The 27,453-nt window shown below is 40.9% G+C and overlaps 2 protein-coding genes across 3 annotated transcripts; one reads left to right on the plus strand and one right to left on the minus strand.

Moving 5' to 3' along the window:
* Positions 1 to 680: 680 nt before the first annotated feature.
* On the plus strand, positions 681 to 21,101 carry pbx4 (pre-B-cell leukemia transcription factor 4). 2 transcript variants are annotated; one of them, XM_029836898.1, is made up of 9 exons: positions 681 to 1,507; positions 4,130 to 4,203; positions 16,121 to 16,365; positions 16,922 to 17,112; positions 17,235 to 17,370; positions 17,587 to 17,743; positions 18,904 to 18,974; positions 19,746 to 19,832; positions 20,039 to 21,101. In XM_029836898.1, the coding sequence occupies exons 1-9, from the start codon at positions 1,323 to 1,325 to the stop codon at positions 20,126 to 20,128; spliced, it is 1,236 nt and encodes a 411-aa protein (XP_029692758.1). In that variant the 5' UTR covers positions 681 to 1,322; the 3' UTR covers positions 20,129 to 21,101. The 2 variants fall into 2 exon arrangements, with proteins under 2 accessions (XP_029692758.1, XP_011602364.1); XM_011604062.2 differs by lacking the exon at positions 18,904 to 18,974 and having other exon boundaries at positions 688 to 1,507.
* A 2,008-nt stretch (positions 21,102 to 23,109) lies between these two features.
* On the minus strand, positions 23,110 to 26,332 carry lpar2a (lysophosphatidic acid receptor 2a). Its single transcript, XM_011604060.2, has 4 exons — positions 26,143 to 26,332; positions 25,015 to 25,755; positions 23,395 to 23,651; positions 23,110 to 23,318 (listed from the first exon to the last, which is right to left on the minus strand). Exons 1-4 carry the CDS (start codon positions 26,201 to 26,203, stop codon positions 23,235 to 23,237), a joined length of 1,143 nt encoding a protein of 380 aa, XP_011602362.2. The 5' UTR covers positions 26,204 to 26,332; the 3' UTR covers positions 23,110 to 23,234.
* Positions 26,333 to 27,453: the final 1,121 nt, after the last annotated feature.

Here is a 27,453-nt window from a genome sequence, read left to right on the forward strand (position 1 = left end):
CTCCTCCACGTCCATTCAGCCAACCATTTGTCTTTCCAACCTGTCTCTGTGATATGAGTGATAAACTACAGCAGGATTGCCAAGTTTGCAGAAAAACAAGGACACTTGTTTCAATCTGTGCTGTCAACATTTTCATACTGAAAATTGATGGGATGTTTCATTTGTCAGTGGTTTAAAACAGAATCATATTCTCAAACTATATTCTTTAAGTTAATTATGAAAAACTGTTCTGAAATAACTTCAGTTTATATTAAGATGATAAATTATGAACAAACTTTAAGACTCAAAGGCACCAACACAATATTAGCAGACGCTTTACCACTCACAAAAGGAATCAATTTCTGTTGATCCATTTTAGGTTGATGTATAAATGTAAGTGCAGTCAGATGTCTTGTGTATATAGGTCTGTGCTGTGCCGTTAGCCATTTATGCCATAGAGCAAAATAAACCGCAGCCTTTTAACGCCCACCATTGAACAATAAGACGTTCCTTGAAGCACGGCGTATAAATGCATTCTTTTGGACTATTTCGGATAAAAATCAGAAAATTATTCACAGAACAGCTAATTCTGATGACGTCAGACGGGGTCTGAAATAGTGATGGAAATGTAACTTCTTAGCCATTTTGCTGGCCTAAAGAGCAGCTAATACGGAAACGTCACGTATTTTTTTAATCGCATCTATGGCAGCCGACTGGTCAACCCACCCGTGAGCTCGCGGTCTGTGGCGCTTCGAGTTCAATGGTCAAAGCGACGCATACCGCTCGCGCAGCACACCACGTCCCACACACTCGCGCGACATCAACAACAATGGCAAACCGTAGTCTGTTTTGGTAGATCTTTCGTTTGAGCTAGACGGTTCGAAAGCGTATTCGCCGCGTCCAAGGCGTGATTATATTTACTTTTAGTTAGGGAGCCCTTTTAAGTCCTCGCTTGTCAGCATATTTTTCCTTTTTTTTTTTTCTCCAAATATTTTTGCCCGAAGATGTACGAGGCGCTGTTGTCAAGCTCACACTCTCCGTGCATGTGTGTCCCTGCTGCTTTTCTGCTGGGCTACGGCTACTAACCTAGCTGCGTTTCACTTGAGGGGTAGCTAGCGTTAGCCTGGTCGCGTTTTACAACTTAAGCGAGGCGAATGTAAACCGTTTGTGCGCGATCTGTGTATGACACAAGTCGTTTACCTTTTTTAAAAAAACCGTCGCTGTCGGCTATAATAAAGGGTGTTGTATGATTTTTCGTAGAAAATACTTTGCTGGCTAGCTAACAGGCTAGCTATTTGTGTGTATTCTTCGACTGAGGAAAACGACGAGTTTTCTTTGAAAGTATGGATGACCAGACCAGAATGCTGACGGGTCTCACCGGACTCGCTGGACTACAACAAGCCGATGTCGGGGATCCAGACTCGGTTAGAAAACAGCAATCCCTCGGTCAACCTCAACAAGACATTGGGGATATCCTACAGCAAATAATGGCCATCACCGACGAGAGCCTGGACGAAGCACAGGCCAGGTAAGAGAAGCGAAGAGCCATTTTCCACTCATGGTCGCCAAGCTGAAATGCATTTTCCTTTTTGTCTTTTTTGTTTAGTTGTATCCATTTAATTTCGGCTTGGAGAGCGTCCTTAAGAGAAAGCGTGTCAGCGGTAGTGTAGCGTACTTCCAATATTAATGCAAATTTAAGTTTTTAATTCGCCAGGAGACAATATAGAAAAACTTGTACCGCTTCCAGTGGCGTTGTAGTTTGAGCAGGGTTTTGTTACTTAGCTGGTTAGTTTATAGATATGCTTTGTCAGAATTTCAAAGATGTTCAACGAATTCATCTTCAGTGTTAAATAATAAGCTCAACAAGTTTGTTACAATAAGTCTTTAAAGGCACGTCGCACAAAGCCTTATGCTGCACCTCTTAAACACTGATGGAAATATGATCTTTCTTTCCCCTCAGACTTTTGCTAACTCCACATACAAAGCAAAAATCTATATAATTGATATATTTATGCACATATTTATTTATTGATTCAGTATTGGCCAGTCAATAATATGTCGGAAATTCACATTTTACATCAGTGCAAGAGCTAAACAAGCCACCAGGACACTTCTCAAGGTAATATTGTTAGTTGTTGGACTCACACCAATCTCAGTGAGCTCAACTTATTTCATCATTTTTGCCAAAGCCTTTAAATACTAATCAGAGTGTTAAATTAGATTTGCTTAATTGGAACAGCTTGTTTTGGAAATGTTGTGCCACATAAAATGAGTGTCAGTAACATGCAAATGAATGTCTAAATTAATGCAAGGATGTGATCGTTCAATTGTCCCTGGTATCAGCTCAGTGCTATCAGTGGTGACGGTAATCATTCATTCACATGACTTGTCACTTGTATCTGCTAGTCATTTCTGTGTGTGATTACTGTTGGGAGTATGCACTGCAGCGAGTTACTGACCCTCACTCATTTACCATGTGGCTTAAGGAGCATAAGGTCATTTTCAGATGAAGCGTCAGTATTTTTAACAATAGACAACCGTCCCCTGCAAGACTGTGGCCACAGTGTGATGTGTCATTAGCTAGTGATTTTCCACCCAACATTTGACCACCTGGTTCTCTTAATTAATTCACTCCTCTTTCGCTCCCTCCCTCCCTGGTGTTCATCCATTTCATTGTGTGCTGGGTGCAATCAATTCTCCTATAATGTGTACGCCAGTGCAGCTGTCCGCAAATCGAGTTTCTATTAATGAGATGGTGGTGAGGGGGAGGGATGATGCTACACCAGCACCCTATGAAAACACGAATATTACCTTTTATATCTCACAAGGTAATTGCCTCATAAAATGAAATTTTGTGAACACATTTTTTTTTAAAAAGTCCTTGTTATGTGTTAACTTCTGGTCCGAAAGGTTAAGTTTTGTTAGTCGTAAAATACTGAATATAGGTAATCTTGTTGGACATACAATGTAAAATTTTAACAGGCTATCCGGGTAAACCAATTAAAAATGTTGCTCCTCGGGTGTGCCAGAGGTGTCCTTGCTGTGTGCTTCTATTGATTTACACTTTCACCTAGACTGGGTCACTATCATGCTACCCGTGTGTAGGATTACATAAAACATGCATCCAATTGTGAGTTAAAAGGAATTAAAAAAAAATTGCAGCACATTCATGCGGTACCTTTTGATGATTTCTCAATATAAAAAGGCTATTTTAATAGCAAGCTATTCATAACTGCACTGTGTGTTTAACAATGTGTTTTCATAGTTTCCATTGAGCATATGATAATGACTCTGATTTTCTTGAGAGGGTTTATGGTGGGCAGCATTCATCAACATAATACTTACTGGTTGTACGTAAGTGGTCACGACCTCCCGTGAGGTGGCAGATAGGATCATGATGCCACGGTGGTGATGTGTTGGGATGTGGCACAGTGCTAGAGGAGGGATAGAAGAATCACCCACACATCGGGGTTGATCTGGTGAGCCAGCAGGTAGGGGACAGTAGATGGGAGACATGGCAGGAGTGGCCTGACATTCGACTTCCAGTTTAGGTTAGTACAGGATCGTGTGAGCTGTTTTTTCCCCTCCTGCCCATACCCTCCAACATAATCCTTCTTTCAGCTCAAGTTCATACCTTTACCAAGAGTCGTGCATAACAGATACATTCATTTTTATATTATAGTCTTATGGGGTATAGAATACTGGATATTCATGTGCTAATATTGAGGTCAGGTGTAACCAAGCATAATGTTTTCATCTGTGGCTTTGAATAGTGCGTTGATGGTTTAAATCTTTGGATCAACTCCATGTTAATTATGATCCTCCTAACTATGATCCTATATTACCGTCTAATAACCAAATCATTGTGACGCATGGAGGGTTGCTATAATCATTGGAATAGTATTATGTGTCTCACTTGCAAAAGAATCGTTGAGATTGATGCGGCAGTGGCGTCCATGGTGTCTTGATTTTTTAAAAGTAATTTTAACTGACATAACTCTTATCGTTTTGCTATGTAGTCTCTTTCTTGATCTTTCATATGCACCGCAATATGTACAGTACCTGTTATGTAGAGGAAGCCATGGACTTGAGATGGAAGTCTCTTCATTGTAAACCCTCATTCCCTCTTATTCCTGTTTTTCCCTTGCAGGAAGCATGCCCTAAACTGTCACAGAATGAAGCCAGCCCTATTCAGCGTGCTCTGTGAGATCAAAGAGAAAACGGGTGAGTTCCTGCTTCACTACATATTTCTGTTCTCCTGTCTGCATAAGTTTTGAGACCTGATGTGCTTCCCCCCCTCTCCGTTTCCCACCTCACATTCTGGCATTCTAAAAAACCTTTTATTTCTTGTAGAAGTGTTGGTCTACCAAACATCGGACGATTCTATAGATCTAATTTGTTAGTTGGCATAACTATACTAGAAATGTGAACTATTTTTTGCACTGCTTTGACTTCACACAGACTGGGTGAACCTAATCATGGTGAGTCACTGCCTTTGAATTTTGTGTTACACAGCAAAATATGCTTCAAAAATTGTGCTTGCATTCTGTCCAAGGCTAACTAAGCGCAGAAGTATATCTCTTTCAAAACTGCAGGCTTGTTATAAATTTGTACTTTCTGTTAATCAATTGTTGAGGAGTAAAAGCCTACCTTTCCACGTAGAATTTCAGCATACACTAGAATGTTACTATTACCACACAGCACAGAATTAGAGATTTAAAATATTAAAAGAACCTGAGAGAATATTTTTTGCCAGTATTAGTCATATAAACTGGGCACTAGGTTACCTGCTATGCATAACATGTTGCTATCTTCATATATATAGTACACGTATAAGTATTCCGACACAGATTAATTACATGAGCTAATAAATATTGTCTTTGAAAATATGAAATATTTTCTTTATTTCAGAATAAGCATTGTGCTTATTCACACCTGGACACCCATTATATACGTATTCTACTGTAGTAGGTCAAGAAGCGGTGGCAGATTGATGGTTATGCTAGCATACAGTAAATGGGCTGAGTTTTTTTTAACCCTCTCTTTTTGTCAGCCTGCCCATTGTTTTCTTTTTATCTACATGTCTTTCTTTTTGTCTTTCTCTTTGTCTGTCTTCGAGCAGCTAACCTCTCCTGTTCAAATACAATTTGAAAATGCTGCACTGCTGCCTGTTGTGGCCCTCTGTCAATAATGTATTATTGCTCTCCAGTGATTGGACAAAAGTATAGGCTAGGCTTGAGTGAGTGGGGTAGGGTACACTGTTTCCCAGGCAACCAGTGGTCTTATTTACCCTAATGCCATTCACTTTGATTTTCACATTTAGTCTTCCAGCAAACTCGAAGGATTGTCTGAGAGTCCTTATACAGTAAGGGGAGCAGAAAAACAGACAGTTTGGTTTTAGTTTAACAGTAGTCTTGTGATCAAGAAGGTGATACTGTGAGATAAGGAGATCTTTGGCTCTGTGCTGGCCATCTGCCACGTAATGCCCTCCTTACTGCACCATGTACCTGCTTTGGCATTTCTCTGCTGCTCTGTCAGACCCCCTGCAGGCCTCATTATGTGTTGCCTCTGGAATTTGAATTGACTTCTCTTCAGTGTTTGTAGAAAACCCAGTTGGGACTCTAGTTGCTGTACTGATTTTTCTGCAGTGTTTTTTTCCCCCTTCCACTAACAAACATGAACTTGTGTCGACACTCATACATACACACTGTGTCTTCTGCACATACACACACTGAAGGAGGATAAAAGCAAACTCTGGCTTGGGTCGACTCTCGCTGCCTTGGTCTCGTCCTCTTCCCCCTCCCTCTGTATGCCTCGCTCCCACTCTTGAAAGAGAAGACTTGCTCTGAACTCAGGCTTTGATATGGTAATGTAATGTGGTGGAGGAGGGGAGGACTGGGGGATGGGAGGTGAATTCCTCTGAGTGCTGCAGTGTGTTAGATTGTTTTCATTGTAAAGAAAATGTTCTGAGCTAATGCCAGTATCCCCTCTCACTGCCACCATTTCCAAACATTTCTGTTTTACAGCATTCAAATGAGGTCCATATGTTGTCGTCTTGTGTTTAGCATGACCTCAATGTGCATGAAATTGAATTCCTGTCAATACTTTATTTAATATACACTCTGAATAGGAAATGAAAGCACTTGAAGAGAGCTGGGATGTAATCAAAGTTTAGTGTCGGTGGCTTTGCTTCAAGTCAGTTCTGTTCTTCCTCGCTCTCATGGGTATTTGCTGTAAAAATAGCACTTGGTGCAATGGGATAGCTTATGCCAAAATCTCTCACAAGCCACTGCAGTCACTCTCAGAAGTTCATTTAGTTTGGGAATATTTGATTCACTTCTCCTCACTTTTTAATGCATTCTTCCCACTTTATACACAGCAGCAGCAAAGCTGTCACTCATATTCTGTCACTAACTTCAGCATAGTGACATTTCGAGGTATTTTTTTTTTACTTACTTCAAAGTCATAATAAAGTGTTAAATATATTATACATGTTATTGGCTTTTCTGGCTTGGTCATTCAAAAACTGATCCAAGCCAGACCACATTATTTAAAGGTTTTGTTGATTGATTTACATTAGGAATATAGGGATATATAATGCTTATTGTGCTGTAAAGTCTGTATAGCTGTCTTGTTTTAAAGACTCCCTATTTTTGCATTTATTGAACGATCTTTTTAGTGTCACCTTTTAAATTTGTTTCCTCCAAACACAGCATGTCCCTGGGTGAGACCTATACTGTTTTGTCCTGTGTGCGTTGTCCATTCTTCCCCCACTATCCCAGACCTGACAGGCTCCATCTCTCTAGATATTATTGTTTTGTGGTTATGATATAAGCGTATGTCTTGATTATTGTGTTTGATAGGGCTACTGGGAGGCAAAATGGAGTTCCTTATACTGCATGTGACTGCGGATGTGTATGTTCAATGACATTTAATTTGAACAGAAATTCTGCACTCCACTGCACGGGGGTCTGAGCCAATGAGATCTGCACCACCCGGGTCACTATAGGGATTAATATTACACCCCTGCTCTGTGACAATGCTTTTCAATATGGAAGCAGGTGAAATAGCTGATAAAAATCCTATTTTTTTTTCCATATATTTTTTTTCAAATGACTAGAGTCTTCTTATCCTCACTACGCAGGCTGACACCAAGTGGAGACATTTGTCCGTTTTTGACATATTACCATTAAACGCACAATTGAATTATATTAAAAGGTGTAACATTGATACCTGATGTAAATAATCAGTGCTTATGTGTAGACTTCATGGTGAGAAATCCTCCCCATCTGAACTGATTTGAGAAACTTCCAGAGGTCAAACAGATATGAGGAATGGTAATAAATACCTAATTATTAAATGTATTTTATGACAGAAAAGACATTCGCACTTCTCACATGGAATCTAAGTGACTGCTAATACTCACACTCATATTTTTATGGTAGTGTGCATGTAAATGTTATATCATTTATTGGCATTTACAACTTTTCAAAAAGCATTTTTATGATTCTTGGAAAATTTATTTATTTACCACTAGGAGGGTTTTTCTTTTATTTTACAGGTTTTACAAATAAAAGTTTATTTCAGGTTTTTTTTAATATCTTTTTTTAACCAAAAAGGTCATTTCAGCCAATTTTATGGCTTTTTTCACCTCAGGCTTTAAAATCTTTAACAGCAATAGATGCCTGCCAGCAGAGCCAGTAGCACTTAGCCCACACTACCATGTACTATTAACACTTATCTTATATTCCTGCCATGGTCCTTGTGTTGTTGTTTTTTTACAAACTATACACAGTAAAAAGCGACACATTACTATTTTCCAAGTTACTTGTTAAGTTGTGTTCACACCACTAAGTGGTCTACATATTTTAAAATGCTAGTTATGTAAACAACCAAGACATGTTACATGTTAATCGAGTTACAGCAACACCACCCAAAAATAACATGATACAGTCGCATCATGTTGCAACACCTTCATTCACAGGCAGATTAAGGAGTTGCATCAGTGTGCATGATCTTAAAAATGACTTTTATTTGAACTTTTAGCGTTCCTAAAAGTATGTTGCTGAAATATCAGACTTCAGTGGTAGCCTTTTGGCAGCTCTGGCATGTTCACCATCACATAATTGAGTCAGATGTTTCTATTTCACTGAGTCTGAAGGAGTACATTAAGTCTTCAGAATCACATGCCTCATTAAGGCAATTTAATTGTTATTAGTTTCCAAAGAGCAGAATTTCAATCCTAAAATGAAATGAATTGTTTGAAACTCCTCTTGTACTTCAGTAAAAATTTGTGATGTTTCTTTCAAACCAACATTTATATGGAGTTATTTTTGTACTTTGTTTCATTAGCCAGGCTTGTTTATTTTCCTGTGTGGGCACGCTGTGCTGCCTTATCTAATTGTTGTTATGGGGATCTCTGTTGTGTTTTCTAGCATCCTGTCACTCAGTTTTTGTGTGTTCTTTTGCAGGAAGGGAATTTAAAAAAAAAGAGTGCGAGGGGGTGGGGGCAGGGGTGTTGGGTCGTCCAGGAGTGATACAGGGAGATTGATGAGGCAGTAAGAGCAGGAGTAATTACTCGGTGTCCATTCCCCTAGCCAGATTGGCAGACGGCTTATATCACACAGACCCCTGGCCCTGACAGAAATACCACCGCCCCCCACTTGGAATGGGGAAACGGACCCCTCCAACCTTCAGTCTATGTATAATGGTGTGTGGGCCAAATAATTTGCCCCATGTGGTATTATTCCTGTAGGAACTGAGCTTCTGTTTGTTGACAAGAGATGCTGCTGTCTCCTGTGTGCGTTTGTAATTGAAAGAAAAGAAACCAGGAGACTGTTGTAATAGAATTTTAGCCATTCATCAATCATGGGCAGTAATGATGACTAATTTTGAAAAATTTTCAGCCATATGTTGAGGCATGCTTAGATTACTTTTTCTTATGATAGAACTACTTCATTCAATTTCTAAATTACAGTATCACTTTAAAGTAGTGTATTGAAATACTGTAGTGAAATGGATAAATATTGTCAATATTGAGTATAGGTATATAAATTTGTGTAGTTTTAATCGTAGTTGTTGATAAATGGGAACTTGAGATGGAAAATTCCCAGTAAACAGAAGCATAATGGACAAGAATGGAAAGAGCTTTATATTGTCTAGTGTCACTAAGCACTATTGCAGTAACTATTGACAGAGAACCACAACAAATATTCACTGACCATCAAGTGTGATGAAAATGAGGGAGGGATTTTGTAACTCAAGTGTTTGCATTGTCAACGGTTGGTTCCGGAGCAGCTTGTAAGCGCTGCACGTTGCTGCTGCTGTGCGTCTTCATAGTCACTTTTTTCTATTTAATTGTTTTTCAGTTTGCATTCTGAGTCATGGATGGAATTATGAAATGACATAACCTACAGCAGTTTTGTACAGTTACCTGAATTTATGATGCCTAGATTTGCTTTGCAGTCAGTCAAATTCCTCTATATTTCTAGGCTATGTGTAGATTGTAAGTTGTCAGAACCATTATAAGATTTCAGCTCCTCTAGTGTGCAGTAGATCCTTCAGAGTGAAAGGGTCTGTAGACTAGTAGGTTTTCTTGCTGTCTATTCATGCAAAGCAGACTAAATTAAAAGTTCAGCCAGTTCTTTTGGATTTCTGCTTTTAGTTGTAAAATAACACTGTGGATAAGACAAGTTGATTAAATTTGGCTAAAAGAACAAGAAATGTTGCTTTCCTGCTCTGATTTCACTGGTGTGTGTGTGTGTGTGTGTGTGTGTGTGTTCTCTCAGATCCTGAACAGACTAGGAATAGAATATGGATCAGTGAAGTGCATCAGCAACATCGGGTCGATATATACTCTATAAATTATGTCCATATCTGAATTGATGCATTTTAAAATTGTGTGCATCTGCCAGAGTGTCATCACAATGTCAGTCCCTTTTAACATGTCTGAGGAGCAGGTACGAGTGGTGAAAGTATGAGCTCATTAACACACTACATACTTGAGCATTTAGTATAAAGGACACATTACACAACAGTTTTTAACAATACTGTCATGATTAAAGGAGTATTATTTTTGTTTTGATTCCCCCGTAATCATCAATATAGCAAGAGCAATGTCTTCATGTGACCTTCCTCTCAGCATGTTACCTCTCGCATCACTTGGTGGCTTTATTTTTAGAGAAAGCTGATGACTCTTTAATTAAAGCCATGTAAATGTGGTCTCAGCTGGGTCGCATTAGTTTGGTGGTACTGGGGTGGGAGATTGTCAGAACCTACCTCCTAATCTTGACTAATTAAGGATTAATTACAATTGATGGGAGCCTTCCACCCCTTTGCTCTATACTTAGCAAACATTGCTGTCCCAGACAGTATGTTTGTATTTTCTGCATTTTTTATAAATGTAATGATGGAAAACATTAAGGCTGGTACTGGGGGAGAAAGGTGGGGCAGCATAACGATCAGACTCATTAAGGAGGGTGTGCCATAGTCTTTTTTTCTTTTAGCTGTAAATTAGTGTACAGTAGCTTTGTTCATCAGCGTTGTCCATAGTATAGGATTTTAGGTTGTGTTGCCAATAGGTTGTCATCTCAGTTGTTGCTCGGGTACACTGGTTATGCAGTCGCAAGATGGTTCAGGATATCGCCTTCTGAAACCATGTAGGATTCTAACCAGCCAGACATTTCATTAGTGCAGTAATTTTCCTCGGAATCAAACAGACCAGTGCAGAGTCTGCAAGTTACGTCGGCTCTCTCTGGCACCATCTGAGAGTGTCATAATGCTTGTTCACTTGTTATAAATGGGCACGGCTCTTCTGATCTATTGCTTAATTGCCACCTAATTTGCATAACAGTGCAAATTAACGACCACTCAAATGAGCATTCATTTTTCACAAAGTCTTTAGGAGCTCCTTAAGAGTCGGTGCTAATGAGCACAGGAGGCAGCTGGCCTGATGAGAGCTGACTTGGGGAAGATCCTAGCAGTGCTTTGGCTTTAACAAGCCTCCTGCTTAGGTGCTCTTCGTCATCCTCCTCTTCCTCCCGTGACATTTCGGATTCACTCTTTAATGTCTCTGTCTTTCTCCTTTTGCGAAACTATCAAAGGAGATATTAAGATTTAGTCACAATTCACAGTACAGTTAAATGGCTGTACTGTTTTAAAATTGAAGTGCGTTCTTATTAATTTATTCTTGCTCAGCTACTGAACACAACACGAGTGCCCTGTCACTAGTTTTAACAGGCTGTTATTGTATTATTTTTTCCAGCACCAGAAGTTCTGTTCATGCTGTGTTCCAAAACTAATCTGCACTGCCCAAAAAGCAGGATCAAGGGAAGACTGTTATCCCTTTTCTTATTTTCATGTCTAAAACACAAAGACTATCAGTCTTGATTTTGTATATGTGAAAAGTTACTTGTGTGAGATAATTTGAGGCCATCATATGGATGTCCAGGCCTCTCTTCTATTGCATTAGGTTATTATGGGTTGATTAGTGATGTTTTGAACTGGTGTGAAGTATGTTGAAAGAGTAATCACAGCGCATTGTGTTTACTTTGAATGCTGAAGTGTGTGCAAGTACAGAATGTAGTGACAAAAGTTAAGACAGTTTGGCTGGCCCTCACAATGTCAAAAGGCTGTTTTTAAGCATACAGATGGTTTTAAGGTTAGAATTGGGTTAAAGTTAAGGTTGGTTTTAGGATTATGATGAGTAAAGGGCTGGTGAATTAACTCTTCAACGGGGGTCTTGGAACCTAGGCCTTAGGATGGGTTTTATGATTTCCAGGCAGACAACTCTGGGAGGACAAAAACCAAGTTGGATTCTGGCCCCTTAAAGACTCGGATAGTCCTCACAAATATAGAAGAACGTGTGTGTCTGTGTGTCTTTCTGTGTCTGTGTGGGTGACAGAGGGGCTGCGTGTGTTAGGACTCCAAAGACCCAAACATATGCTGATTAGTGTGAGCTTCTTAAAAGTGGGAATGGACATATGGATTAGGCTCATTAACTTGACTGTTCTAAAAAAAAAAAAAAAAAAAAAAAAAAAAACCTCCTTTACAAGAGGAATGCACTCTGTTGCCTTTACATTAGATACACTACATTAGAACCTTTTCCCATTATCCATTTGGCAAAAAGAACCCTCTTTGGCCAAAATAACTATTCACTGTTGTGTGAGATTCTGTAACTTGGTCAAAGCTATATTGTATCATCCTTTTTGAGGAATCTGTCACTTCCATAGACCAGATCAGAAAACTCATGACCAGCAGTCATGAACTCATGATGCTTGCGTGTTTGTACTTTACAGGATGAAAAGACTTGAAGACTAAAAGCAAAGTTTCACTTTGAGTAGATGCATCACTTTGATTTAATAGTGACCTTAGAGATAAATCTCCAAAACATTTTTCTGTTGCCTGTTCTATTTACTGGGATAAAACCTGTAATGAAAGGAAAAAACTTATGCCTCACAGTCGCATTTTTCACTCTCCTTGGCTTGTTCCCTCTCTAGCGTGTCTCTTCTTTGAATTCTGTGTGTTTCTGTAGTGCCTTTCTCACTCTCGCTCTGCACGTCTCTTCCTCTCTTGCACACACATCTTCGCCTGCGACTTCTTTTTTCAATTCTCCTTGGCTCTCCTTCTACCCTCTCTCCTTACCTTTTTTTTCTCCGTTTTCCCCTCTCTCTCCTGCTCCATTGCTCTCTCCCAGTGAAAGGCTGAGAATACCCAAGGGAGCTGATGCAATTAAAATGCTAATCCTGTCTGTCTACAGAGAGAGGGAGAGGGGGGCTGACAGCATGAGGGATTGCGGCTCACATGGAGAACTCGACTGAAATGGAGAATAGAGGGAGGGGAACATTGGGGGAGGTGGGTGCGTGTGGGGGGTGTGCTGAAAGAGAAGGGGGGAGGGGATATGTGTTGAGGGGAGACAGAGTGAAAAAGGGGATGCTAGCAAGGGAAAAGGCAGACAAGGATAAAGCTTGTGTTGTGAGCTCAGCAGTGATATACTGACTGCGTTTAAGCCTTATCTCTCCCTGTGTGTGTGTGTGGAAGGCATTACTGTTAATGTACAGCACTACACTATTGGTTAGGCTGTTCACCCTCACTTGCAGTACTTCATATATTGTGTGCTGTATCTCCGCTGCACACACCATTTCTGCTTTGGCTGAAATGAGAATGATTATGTATGCAGCGAAAGCCCAGCTGGATACTCTGAATATTTCATAGTATGTGTTGCTCGCTCTGTCTCTCAATGCCACACAGCCCAGCTTAGGTTAGCAATGTGTGAATTTTTTTTTTTTATGGCTTACACGGTCAAACTGTGTTTCTCCAGCTGTATTCCAATTTATGACAAGGGATGCCCGTATAAATCCATGAAGTGCAGGGAGTCTTGGATGGTCTCTAAAAACCAGAGGAATTTTTAGTACAAGTTAATCAAAAAGAAACCATATTTCTTGAGAATTGGGTTTGCTGTCGAGTGTATTAATTGAATTTTAAACCACACTTTCCTGCATTCTTGTCAGATGGTCCTTTTCTCTGCGGTATCTTAACTTATCTCAACAGCTGCTATAATGATACTAAACCACTAGACTGTGCATGAGTCCAATTGTGGGTAATCACAGTTAATTGGAGTAATTAGAAGAATGCAGGGGCATTAGGCTACAGCTGGGGGCCATAATGAGAAGTGGGGGCAAAAGGGAGGGAGTAGAGGTGAGAATCTTTAAACTCCACAGTTGGCCTCCTCCTTGTTGGTCAGTAAAAACATGACCAGAAAGAGGAGAAAAACCCGTCATGCGATCACGGCTGGCCAGAATCATCTGTGCTCTGACCGTTTTATCTGTAAGCACAAGAAATATCACCTGCCCTCAGTGACGAGTCACTATACACAGAATGGAGATTCAACAGGTACAAAACAAATGGTTGTGTGATAGTTAAGGCTGTGTGACTCAGATGTGCGGATTGTTAGTGAATGATGAGAGTGAACGAAAAGAAGAGGGAAAGATATGGGCGAATCAGGGTCATTAGTTCAGCCAGCTGGGTCTGCAGCATTCCTGAGTTGGGGGAGCAGCAGAGCAGGAATGTGCCTCGGAGTGAACAGAGACATAAGCAAAGCAAAAGAAAAGGCAAGAAACAACAAGAAAAGGAGCACGTCACCCTTCACTGTAGCAGTTTAAATGTTAAAGTAGATTATTTAATCAAGTACTTTAAAAAAAACAACAAAGAAAAATATCATCTATTATAAAAGTTTAGTGAGGAACAAAATTTCTTCACAATTGTTTTTCATTTGCTGGTTCTGCTGCTATTCTGTTCAACGCTTGTAGCTTTAATAAAAAGTTAATACCTCTGTCACAGCGTTTATGTGACACGCGCCGTTAAGGTGTCAGTTAGCAAAATAACTTGGAAAGTTATGAGCACATTTACATGAAATTTTCAGAAAAATTTGATCATGGATGCAGCAACGGCTGATTAAATTTTGGTGATACTCTAGATTTCAGAGGGTCTCGATCTACCAAAGGTCAAGGCCAAGGGGCTCTGATCCTAAAGCAACCTACAATGTTACTGCTTATATACAGTTTATACTGTACTATGGGTGTAGGTAAAATGTGGGGAAATCACCTGCTCGTTATTACTCCTGAGAAAGAGTTTATGTGATAGCTGCTACTTGTCACTTATCACAAAATTAAATATCTACTTTGGTGAATTTCTGAACGATGAGTTCATGTACCTATTCACCTTTGAAGACAAGCTTTGACTAACTAGCATAATCCTCATGGGCGACAAATTCCTAACCCAGTTTCAGATGGGATTAATCTTGTCGCCCATGTTGTTAGCATCTGCCTTCTCAGAATCTTGTGTAACTTCACCAAGAGCTGAGACTAATGTTTAAATTATCACTTAAAAATGAACAAAGAGAAATCACCAAAATTTTAACAGGCATTACATTGTAAAAGATGTGTTTACACCGCATGACTGTTAAATTCATTCTCCTTGAAAAATGAAACAATGTGTCCGTAAATATTATTCTGTGTTTGTGTGAGGATATTATATTGATTAACTGTTAATCTGCTAAATGCAACTAAATAAAATGGGGCTATTGTTGCTTGCATTTGTTAAAACATCACAGTCTGTTCACATCATTCTGCACTACATATTTGTTCAAACATATAGATGGTAGAAATGGGTCTTTCACTTCTCAAGTTTAGCTATTATACGCAACATATGGTTCTGGGTGCTAACACCCTGCTTCTTGTAACAGTATTACGTTGACATAGTTTTTCTGACAAGTTCAGTGCAGTGTACCTTTCTACAGGCCTTAGGTAGTTTATCACAGTGTGTGATTCACTGGGTCAGCATAGTCCATGTCAATTATAGCACAAATAATATACCAAACTGAACTACAAATGCAGATTTACATGCAGATTTAGATTGCTTGATGCATACAGCAATAAGCTGCATGATGACTTTTGCAATGTGAAATTGTTATTTAAAAAGATTGTAACAATACTAAACTGTGTCTAGGATGCTGATAGCTAATCTTCCCATTTGCTTTTTGAAGTGGGATGACTGAGAACTAAAATGGGGTAGGGAGGATGTATTTTGGTGTTGGAATCTAAAGGGGAAAAGGTGTATTTAAGACTTTGCACTAACTGAATGGTATCCGTTAGGAACTGTGTGTGTATGTGTGAAAGAGAGCGAGAGAGATGAGAGCGAGACTGCAGGCTGACAGAGGTCCTGTTATAATGCAGTGGTGGGGCGCAGCAACTGATAACTATACTTATGGCCACTGGGGCTCATAGTGACAGCACATGCACTCCCATTACTGGTCCCATGCCTCATGCCCTTATCTCTGGCAGGTTGCCACAGACTGACCACACTGCCCTCTGGTGTTGGTTCAATAGAAGTTGTGGCTCAATGACAACTCACAGGGTGACCATTGCAATGACTCAGGGGAGAAGTTGAGTGGGTTTTGACAGGGAAGGTTCATTTTAAATTTTAGCCTGGTCCTATTTACCCTCATAAACTGTGATATTACTAATTTCTTCAATTGTGTTTTTGTTTTGTTTTTATCATAGCCCCCAACGTTCAAAATCAGCATGGTTTTAGATGTTTTTGCCTGGCTAGTCTAACTCGTTTCTATTTCTCTTCTTTTGTCCAGTGCTGAGTATACGCGGTGTGCAAGAGGAGGACCCCCCAGATCCTCAGATTATGAGGTTGGACAACATGCTTCTTGCAGAGGGTGTGTCAGGACCAGAGAAGGGTGGTGGATCAGCTGCAGCTGCTGCCGCTGCTGCAGCAGCAGGGGGCTCACCCACGGACAGCAGTATCGAACATTCTGACTACCGAGCCAAGCTTGCCCAGATCCGCCAGATTTATCACGCTGAGCTGGAGAAGTATGAGCAGGTATGTACAGATATGCTGTCTTTTTGGTGGTTTTGGTTTTTTAACATATGCTCTTATTTACAAACAGTCTTTTCCTCATAATTATCATTTTGTGCTTCATTAAATGTAAGTCTTGATATGTTAAAAGGAACCCCTAAGAATTTCTTTCACCTTGCTTTCATGCTTTTAGTTTGTTTGAACTTAAAAATAAAGGTAAAGAGAACCACACCACATCACATCTTTTATTCACTAGTTATAAATACAAGTATTGATTCCTGCACCCTTCAGAGCTCTAAAATCCTTCAGACTTCTGAGTCAACAATTAAATTGTCAAACACCAGATTGCCTGTATGGGTTGGATTCATTTCAAACTAGCCAGCCTGTTTAAAATGAGATTTTATGATGTGCACTGTATCACCAGGTGGTGCTCGTGTGCATGTAAATGTGTAGTAAGCACTGTCATGTGGCCTGCATGTAGGCCACTTACTCTTTTAATACAGTACACTAATACAGGAGACAAATTTTAGCTTTGCTTTTATAGCATCACTCAACCCGTCTCTCTCTCTCCTTTGTCCAGGCCTGCAGTGAGTTTACCAACCATGTAATGAACTTGCTGAGGGAGCAGTCACGTACACGGCCCATCTCTCCCAAGGAGATTGAGCGCATGGTGGCCATCATCCACCGCAAATTCAGCTCCATTCAGATGCAGCTCAAACAAAGTACCTGTGAGGCCGTCATGATTCTGCGCTCGCGCTTCCTTGATGCCAGGTATGTCTCTGTGTCTAGCTGACATGTTTGTGTTGACTAGTACTCTTCCTTAAACGTTAACTATTTTAAGATATATATCAATTCCAAATGAGTTGCTCAATTTTTCCTTTTGTCTCGGTTAGACGCAAGAGGCGCAACTTCAACAAGCAGGCCACAGAGGTGCTGAATGAGTATTTTTACTCCCATCTGTCTAATCCCTATCCAAGTGAGGAAGCCAAGGAAGAACTGGCCAAAAAGTGTGGGATCACTGTGTCTCAGGTGAATTGTTGAGAATGTTCTCCTCAAAGTTCAAGTGCTCTTCTATAGATTTAGTTGTCGCATATATATTCTGCTTGAATTGATAAAAGCAGTAACTTAAACACAGAGCAGCCAAATACGTGTTTGTTTATTATTTCATATACCAACTGGATTAGCAGCTAAATTAATGTGGTGAAATCACTGTTGTCACGTAACTGACACTTATCTGTTCCTAAGGTCTCTAATTGGTTTGGGAACAAGAGAATACGCTACAAGAAGAACATCGGTAAGTTCCAGGAGGAAGCGAACCTCTACGCAGTTAAAACAGCAGTGGATGCTGCCAATGTCTCTGCTCAGGCTAGCCAGGCCAACTCTCCAGCAACACCCAACTCAGGTACTGCATGCTCCATTTCACCTACCTACAAGACAATAAATAAAACTGACCACTAACAGGCTTTAGTCCCCGTGCACTCAACTGAACTTGTTAGGAAATAATTTCTTGTGTAATTTATGCTTTTTTTTTTTTTTGCTTTACAAAACTGGTATTGAATTGTGTTCTCCGGAATCACCATAGCATTAAAAATCTATCCACAACAGTCTCCAATTCAATTTTGCAATACAGTACTGTCAGATTCTTCTACAACCATAGAATGTATCATGTTAAGATAAACCTTTTTTAATTTAATAACTTGTACAATAGTAGGAAAACTGTTCAAACCATCTCCATTTTTATTGATTTGTTTCTGTTTAATAGCTTTTTGTGCTAGTTCATTGCATCCACAAATTACATGGTAATTTTTTTAAAGATTTGAACAGCATATACTAATAGTATAGAAGCCCCAATTTGCTAAAGAAGCTGGATGGATCAGGTAGGTGGTTATTCCAAAGTTCACTGATGAATTGAGAGCATCACTTCAGAGCCATTAAAGAGAAATTATGTATTTAAGTTGAAAGTTGTCTGTAGAAAAGAAAAACCAAAGTCAATTACGGTGTCAGTTCTGCAACCAACCACATTGGCCAATTTAATTTTGAGCAGAAAACACAAAATAGATAAAAACAAGAGGCTTCATTCATTCAGGTTTGAATCACTGGACATGTTGATGACTTATATGATGCATTTTACAGCCCTGTCTCCGTCTTACTCTCAACCATTGTGCATGAATGCACAACGATCATCTCCACTTCATGATTCCTCCTTAAGCAATAATTAGCTCTGGCCTTGTTTGCCGTTGCCCTGATGGACCTGTCCTCCCTTGATTGCCCTAAAGTTAACTGTAATCCATGTGAAGCAGTTACATTTATAACCGTTGTTAGATTAGTGTACCTTTCACTTTCTGTGCAGCTTGAACACAGGAAAGGCAAGTGCCTTTGTGTTGTCTCGACAACAAAATGTGAACCAGTGTAGGAGTCAGTAATAGAACTTAGGCTGACCAGTCACCATCCACAGCCAGTAGTGACCTCTTGACCCCACGGCACTGTGAAGGGATCTGATTCGATAAGGCTATATGTACATTTATATGTTGCCTGCAGGGTCATATAGTTTGTCTCACACAGGCGACGCCTACCTTGGGCTGCATTCACTCAACGGAGAGGGTCTCAGCATCGCCCCCTCTCTTCAACAGCAGGTATGCATTGAGGACAGCTGCACTGTTGATCTCAATGCCACTGACCCAGCCACTCAGAATTCCCGGATCCCCACCCTTAGCCTAGCTCCTTTTGACCTAGACCTCTCAGATCCTGTCCTGTTGACCTACTCAACTCCTCCCCTAACTCAAACAAAACTGACTTTTTGCCCTGGATATCAAACAAAGAGGAATAATGTCAGTTTAAAGCTCTATTTTTATTATTTTTAGATGTCCCACTGTAGTCACGTTCCCTAACCCAAAGTAGGTTACACTTGAACCCCCCCCCCCTTCCCTGGAAATCCCCTTGAATTTGCACCCGGACAGCTCTCCTCAGCTCCACCCCTCAGCCTTTCAGTCCCCTCCCCCCCCTTGCCTCTCCCTCACTTATCCATCATGCCATCTCAAATGACACGTAGACCCAAAAGTGCGTCGTCATAATTGTTTAGTCTGTACAGTATGGTTTGTTCCCGGAAGATTCCAGTGTTTCGTAATGCACTTTACCAAAATATCATCAGTGCTTCTTTATTAAACGATTAGAAATCAGCAGAGTTGCTTATTGGAGCTTCGCGAATTTCTGTGGTGATTAGTATTCACCCGTTGACGTTCCTGAAGGACTGTGCATTTAAACTGGAACGTTTACTGCAGTGTTAACACTCAAGGCCCAACAGGCTGGTGAATACACTGAAGGTGTGTCGGGGCTGCTGTTCTTTATGCTGTGTAAACGTTCTTCGGCTGAATTTGTGCTGATGTTTTTGGGTTTGTGTCTAACAGGTGGATACCCTGCACCGTGCTACACACCTGACGGCCGGCTATGAGGAGCTGTCGGGGAGTGGCCTCTACACCCCTCATTGCCTGGATGTAAGTACCAAATGAAGGTTCTAAAGAGAACGTCTGAGTAGTGGATTGATCAACACACATTAGTGGATTGATCAACACACATTAGTGGATTGATCAACACACATTAGTTAGCCGATCGCAGACCTGTCTACTCAACTTTCTACACAGTGTAGCAAAGCCTAGAATTTACCAGGTTCTTTTAATAATATTCTTTTTACCTTTGGCAGGCTAACAGCTGGCAGGACACCACCAATCCCCCTTCGGTCACCTCCCCTCCTGGTCCTCCTGGCAGTGTTCACTCAGACACCTCCAACTGATTCAGTGGCACTCCTACTGTTACTTCACTCCGACTGTAGTCTGCCTGGACTACCACCCTAAAGTCCTCATTTTTCACTGTCCCATACTCCCAGCTCGACAGCCACACAAGGCGACACTTGCATTTCATTAGCACTCACTGTGCTGGAACACAGGACAGCTGAACAGTAGTTGGGAGAGATACTCGCTCCCCCCACGGCTCTGCTTCACTGCTAGAGCCTCCATAACTTACAATAACGGAAGGATGGAACTTACGTTGAGACAGATAAACATCTTTATTATCAAGGACTTTTTGAAAACCACTGACCCAGCTGTGTAGATGATCAGGATGTCTGTACATTATGTGTATATGCACGTTAACGTCACACAGTACTCACACAGCTTGTCCACATGCTGTTGACCCTTTGCTTTGGAAAACTGTGTGATTGCTCGTATCTCTTAAAGCCTTGGTATTTAACTGCCAAACTATTGATACAGATCACTTTGCTTGTACCAAAGTCTCACCCCTGTAGTTTGTCAACGCATCTGTTCCTCAGAGCTCACCCTCTGCCAGTTCATCACCAGATACTGTCGTATCTGCCAGTCCTTAATAACGCTGATGTTTCTCTCTATTGGACATTTTCAAGCAAGTACCCCAGACGTGCACAAATGTGCATTCTCCCCCAACACCCCCCCCTTCTTCCAAGCCACACACTTTTCAACTTTTCAGTCTTTTTATAATCAGCTGACATAGGATATGTGTCAAGCACAAAAGTTAGCATCCTCGTTCTGGGTGTACCTAAAAAAGGGGATCACTGTTTAATACCAGACAGTATAGATGATAACAGGGCTGGTGAGAGGACAACTTTGAGTGGACATATATAATAGCCCTTTTGTTGCTAACTAATAGAGGTTATTTGTAGACTGCTTGTAGACTTAATTTCTTGCTTTCAGTCTGTCATGTTTATTTGCTTGTAGGCCTTTTTTCTTTTTTTTTTTAAAAAAAAAAACAAAAAAACAAAACTGTTTCACCAAGAATGCACCAGCCACCACCAAAAATGATCTCAATAAAGCATCTGAATGACATTAGGAGAAGAGTGGAAGGACTGTGGGGGGCAACAGTGTGTTATTGGGACAGATGTAACATTAATTTAGAAACGTGACTGTCTTCCATGCATGTAGGACTTCTAGACGTGATGTTTTTCATTTAACCTTACAATTTTTAGCCTTCTTTTATTAACAAAAAAGGGTATAATTATTACAGTCAGACCAAAAAGGAAAAGGTGCATCATGTATTGTTATGATGTGTCTGTCTCTGCGTGGGCATATGTACAGTGTTTAGTAGTCCGAATGGCTGGTGCCCTTTGACCTTTGTAAGCATTATTTAGACTGGGTGCTTCCACCAACCAGTGACGCAGCAGTTGGGGCTCAGACGAGACCTCCTACCAGTTTTGAAGCGTTCAAGCTTGTGAGCCAGAGGCAGCACGCTACAACCTATGTTGTACCAAAACCAAAAATAACCACGTTCATCGATGTACTAATGCTAGTCTGTGTCTCTCTAAAGTTGGTGCACAGCCACCATTTTTTCAGTTTTGAGGAGAGGAGGGAATTATATTTGTATCCTTGTCTCTGTCTGGTGTTGATTGCTTGTTTCGGGGTTTGTTTTGGGGCGTCGCGGGAGGGCGGGTTACGTGAGAGCTGTCACATCACACCTGCGTTTGGGACTTAAAGGTGTGCTCTCCCCTTTACTCATTTAATTTCTTCTGGTGAAACCACCACTCTTTTGTCGTCCGTTCTATTGCCGATCGATTGGGCAAGGGCTTCCCTCTCTCCTCTGTTACCAAAAAAGAGGCAGCACTGGGTGTAGTTAAACTCGTGTTTTAAGCAAACCTGCAACATTTTGGGGGGAATTTTCTTTCTTTTTTTTTTGGAACTATTTTATACATTATTTGTTATGTGAATATTGAAACATTTTGATAATGAGGTAAAGCCTTATGAAGATTTAGGTGTCTGGCAGGACTTTGTTCAATCATAAGTTACAGAAAAAAACTTGAGCTCGTAGGCTGGTTACGTGATATCCCACCGAAAATGACTTTTGTTACTCGTTGCGGTCCATATGACTGTATCTTAATGATTAAGAGTATATCTCACACCAAATTATCATCCTCTGCCTTTTTCTACCTGTTGTGATGGATGTCACTGTACAGTTTATGTAATGTTTCAGTATTTTTTTCTTTTATAAACGTTGACCTTTGGTTCAGATGCCAGGTTTATTTGGCCTTTGTGACCCACAAACGCCTCTGTATCTAGTTTCAATATTATTTAGGCCTTGCGTTACAAAACCGGGAGACGGTGTCAGAACTATCAGATCCATCATTTGGTGTGTGTGGAAGGTCAGAGCAGTCGAAATCCTCCAGTTTGTTATATTTTTGCCACATTTCTGGACCCAGTTTGGATGAATTCCGAAGGAGCCGTTGCGTAAACGTTTAAGTCCTGTGTTTGAAGATTGAGATCGGCTCTTGCAGCCGATCACGTTTGGGTGGTTGACTCGGCAGCACCAACAGCATCTTAAACCTTTGATTTTTGTTTTCCTAAGTATATTTGTATCACTCCTCTTTCCCTTGTATTTACCCTCTCTCTACCTCCTCCTTTCCATTTTCTCTTGTATATAACCCCCACTGTTTCAGACCTGCAAGTCTGTTTGAGCTCCTTTTATACCTCAACTTTAGAATTGTTCTAGAAAGGCTAAAACAAAACGGAAGAATATGACAAATTGTAGTGTTCTTATTAGAAAATTAATAAATCATTTAGTGTGTTTTTTTGGTATTTGATTTCTGATTTTAGGAGTGTCTCATTTTATAATTTGTCACAAATGCTCTTGTGATAGTCAAATGTAATAAAAGGAGAGATTGCACCATCTGTTGATTACAAAGTCCATCTTTTACCATCATGAAGACTGAAAATAACCATCCTGGGAAATAAATTAATAAAAGCCTTATCAGCCTTTCAATGGATGCATATACAGTTTTTTTTTAATTCAATTGGTCACACAGGTAGTTGAGCTGGTGTACAGTAGAAACACATTTTTCTGAGATGTGTCCCCAGATTTTCCTGGATCAGGGCTGCAGCTCACAGCCCCCCGATACTCCAGCTGTTTTCATTATCGGATTTAGCTGCGTCCTCTTCTGACTTCAGGACATAGTCAACAGTTTCCTGCATACGGGAACAGGGCGAGATTGTCTTACGATCAAAAGGTCCTCGGAGGAGCTCTAGAGGTTTGAACATGTACCTGTGGTGTTACTGGTGCAAATCCGACCGGCGAGACTTCCCTCCCTTTGGTCCTTCCGCACAAGCAGCACAGGATCCATCTGAACGTCCTGCGCATCTCCTCGTCCCGCAGAGTGTAGATGATGGGGTTGACCAGTGAGTTGCACTCTGCCATCACCAGGCAGAATTTCTCATACATGTTGGCGTGGCTGTCTTTGCCCAGCAGCCCATCCAGTAAGAGCGTCACCAGGCCCGGAGTCCAGCAGACCACGAAAGCTCCTGCAGAGGTGTGGACAGACGAGTCAATAAAGACTAACTACTGCAGGGGTGGCCAACCAGTCAGAGCCTAAGAGCCACATTTTTTACTGTGTTACCGCAAAGAGCCACATCACACACATGGGCACACATGAACATCACCTCATCCCTTCCTCACACACACGGACCTCTGCTTAGCCAGATTTATTGTAAATGTCACACACCAACAGGATAATGACAGAATTTGACTTCTACAGACCACAGGCCAGTCATTCTCAACAATGAACATTGTGTGCACTGCCTCACACACACAAACTCAATTCAACTAAGTCCACAAACAAAAATATAATAATTAAAATATCTTTTTTTCTCTTACAATGCATGTTTCTTAGTGGGACTTCTGGCATTCCTTGCTTTGAACAATCCTCTTCAAATCCGGCTTGTATTCACTTGTTGCACATGGGTGTCAGAGCAGATCGATGCTTTGGTTTCACGTGTTTCAGGGTAGAAAACAGACTCGCAGACGTATGTTGACCCAAATATTGACAGTATCTTAAGCGCAGCCCGTTTGACATTGGGGTATTTTTCCATTGGCACACTTTTCCAGAACCCAATGGCCCCTTCCCTTAAAGCAGGTTTCAGTTGGTCCTCCTCACAAAGATCGATCATCTCCAACTCAGCTGCAGCCTCACCTGTGACTGGCGGGGCTTTAAAACAGTGCGGCTCCACATTAAAAGGGGAAACGAGGAATGCAATTTGTGACCTTTTCAATTGTAGATCACGGAACCGGGTCACGAAGCTTTCGTGCATTTTTTTCCTGCCATTTTGAAGGCGAACTTGACACTAATTGTTTACTCAAAAGATCTTGTCCCTACTGAGAAACTTTGCGGTATTTTCATCTAACGCGCATGCGCTTTTGGCGAAAGTACCGTATTGAACTCCAGCGAAGCGAACACGCACATTAAAAAAAAAACACAAACCCAAACTTCGATATGAACGTTAGAGCCGCATGAAACCAGGCAAAGAGCCGCGGGTTGGCCAGGCCTGGACTACTGGAACACAAGACGGTTTGTAATCGTCTGGCTGCCAGTTTAGACAAGAACCTCATGAGGGATGAGATCTATTGAGTGATCAAAAAGGTGGCTCAGATGGGTAGTGTCCTTTTTGTTTTGGTTTCATTTCATTCCCAGATTCTGCGTCATGTTATCTAATCTGAGAACAAAGTTTAAGCTGCCAAACTGGTTTATGGCGAAAGCAGGTAACTACAAACAACAACCAGGTCAACAAATAAGCCTAATGCTGTATATCAAATGTGAGTTTCTCGTATCAGATAGTGGAGCTTTACAGTGTGACCTATGAACAGCAACAGTGGCGACTGACATCTCACCTAAAACCATGGAGATTGTTTTCATCAGGTTGATCACAGTCCGGCTGTTCCTTTTGTCTGATGTGTGCTGAGACGCATACCTGCTTTGGTGTCTCACATAGACAAAGATGCGGGTGTACATGGCCACCATGATAAGGAAAGTCAGCAAGTTGAGACCTGCCCAGAGAATGAGGAAGCGTCTGCTGTAAATGGGCGCCACGGTGGAACAGTCATGCAGATCACACTCGCAGTTCCAGAAGGTTGAGGGCACCAAGCCCATGATGATGCTCACTGCCCAAATGCCCAGCATCAGCAGCACGACGCGCCGCCTGCTCATGGTGCTGTGCAGCTGCATGGTGATGATGGTCTGGTGGCGCTCCACAGCAACGGCCAGCAGGTTGGCCACCGAGGCTGTCAGGCTGATGTCAATCAAGGCTCCACGGATGTACCACTGCTGCTTTGTGAGCGTGCTTGTCCAGGGGCCTGTGTTCAACATCAAGTTGACATATGCAATTCCTGCAAACAGGTCTGCTGCAGCCATGTTGCCCAAGAGAAAGTAGATGGGGAAGTGGAAGCGCTGGTTCATGAAGATGGCCACCATCACCATCAGGTTGGCCAGGACTACAATGAAACATACTGTCAGTCCCAGTCCAATCACCAGAATGTCCCGCGTCGTCCACACTGTCCGGATCTCTTTACCCACCAAATTGTAGAAGAAAGATACATTGCGGGTGTAGTCGCAGGTGCTCCACGAGTCGCTCTCTGTGGTCACAAAACAGACATTTAAGATGATCATCTAGACAAGTTCACAATTCTGGCTTCTGTTCCTGATGTCCCCCTGTGCTGCGGTCTCCCTGAATCAGACAGGTTAACCATTTACTTTGCACCTGTTAGGAGGAACTATTAACTTAATATGAAATCTTCGGACCAAAAAACCGCGTTTCAAGTAGAGGACATTGACGTAGACTACGCCAACGTTTAGTTTATAAAAGAAAAACAAAAGTAACCCCTCAATTAGTTGAAATGAACGATTTTTAAAACCCAAAATGATTTGGTATAAAAGCGACAAACTAAAGCACGTTAATGACCAGGAAATACGTTAAATGGTGTTTCAACCTGCCTGAACACAATTAAGGGTTAATTACTTACCTACTCCCGCAGTTAGATTATCTTCCATTGTGACAGATTCCACCTGAAACCGCAGATACATTTAAATGCCATTTGGTCAAACACAGAGAATGATCTGTGTGTCCATACGGTCCTGCAAATTCCAAGTCAACGCCTCCCTGAATCTCCGAGACTCTGAGATTCTGCTCAGCTGAAAACTGATCGGTCATGTAGTTGTGATGCCTCCACAAACAGTTTAAAGTGTCGGAAAAAACATGTACTCACTCAGAAGTTTTCGAGTCAATGTTTGAATGCTCAGATTATCCAAGAACTCGTAGGTATGTCTTCAATAACTCAATAAATCAAACTTAAAATCAATCAATTTTAATGACAGAGAGAGGTCCTTATTTGAAGGTTAAACGCAGCAGAAATTAGAAAAAGAAAACAAGTATATATTGATAAATTCTATGTTTACCTGATGTTTGTAGTGCATATGTGTGGCTTATAAATTAAAAATTATTAACAGTAGTTTGATATTGTACGCGACAAGAAGAAAAAATACTATCCTAAATTAACGCTGAAACTCAGTGCTTTTACATTGAAAAGGACTACCGGAAGTAATACCTTGGTTTTAGTGCTATCTTTTCGTTCAGGATAATCATCGTTTACCCATGACTGCCACCACCTGGTCACAATATGGAACTACACCATTTGTTCCTGAGGTAAGGAGGAAGTTGGTTTAATCAGCATGCCCTCTGGTGGTCTATTATGATATTACATTGAATAAAGTAGGTCTATATTAGGCCTATATTAGTACACTTTGACGGGTACAAGTTAACGACAGAATATGTATATTGTAATATGTTCCAACCGTATTATTTTAAATTACTTATTTAACGCTGCACATTTTTGATTGTCTTGAAAAAAAAAGTTGCCATTTTCTTTTTTAATGTATGGACGTTTGCTAAGCGGTTGAATGTTTTCTGCCATCTGGTGGTCACAACGACAAGCTGCAAGTTTAATCAAGTTAACGTCAACGCAGGGGGCACTCTAATGCAACATCCTGTAATTATAGCTACTAAAGTAAAAATAAACTTTCCACGGAAAGCGGTAACACGAGGATCACTGGTGTTTTTCTTTTTTAATCTATGGCCGTTTGTTCAGCGTTTGAACCTTTGCTGCCATCTAGTGGTCACAATGAGAATATGCAAGTTTAATAAAGTGAACGTCAACGCAGGGGGCACTCTAATGCAACATCCTGTAATTATAGCCACTAAAGTAAAAAATAAACTTTCCACGGAAACCGGTAACACGAGGATCACTGGCGTTTTTCTTTTTTAATCTATGGCCGTT

The sequence above is a fragment of the Takifugu rubripes genome, chromosome 5, assembly GCF_901000725.2.
Source record: "Takifugu rubripes chromosome 5, fTakRub1.2, whole genome shotgun sequence".
Taxonomy (NCBI): domain Eukaryota; kingdom Metazoa; phylum Chordata; class Actinopteri; order Tetraodontiformes; family Tetraodontidae; genus Takifugu; species Takifugu rubripes.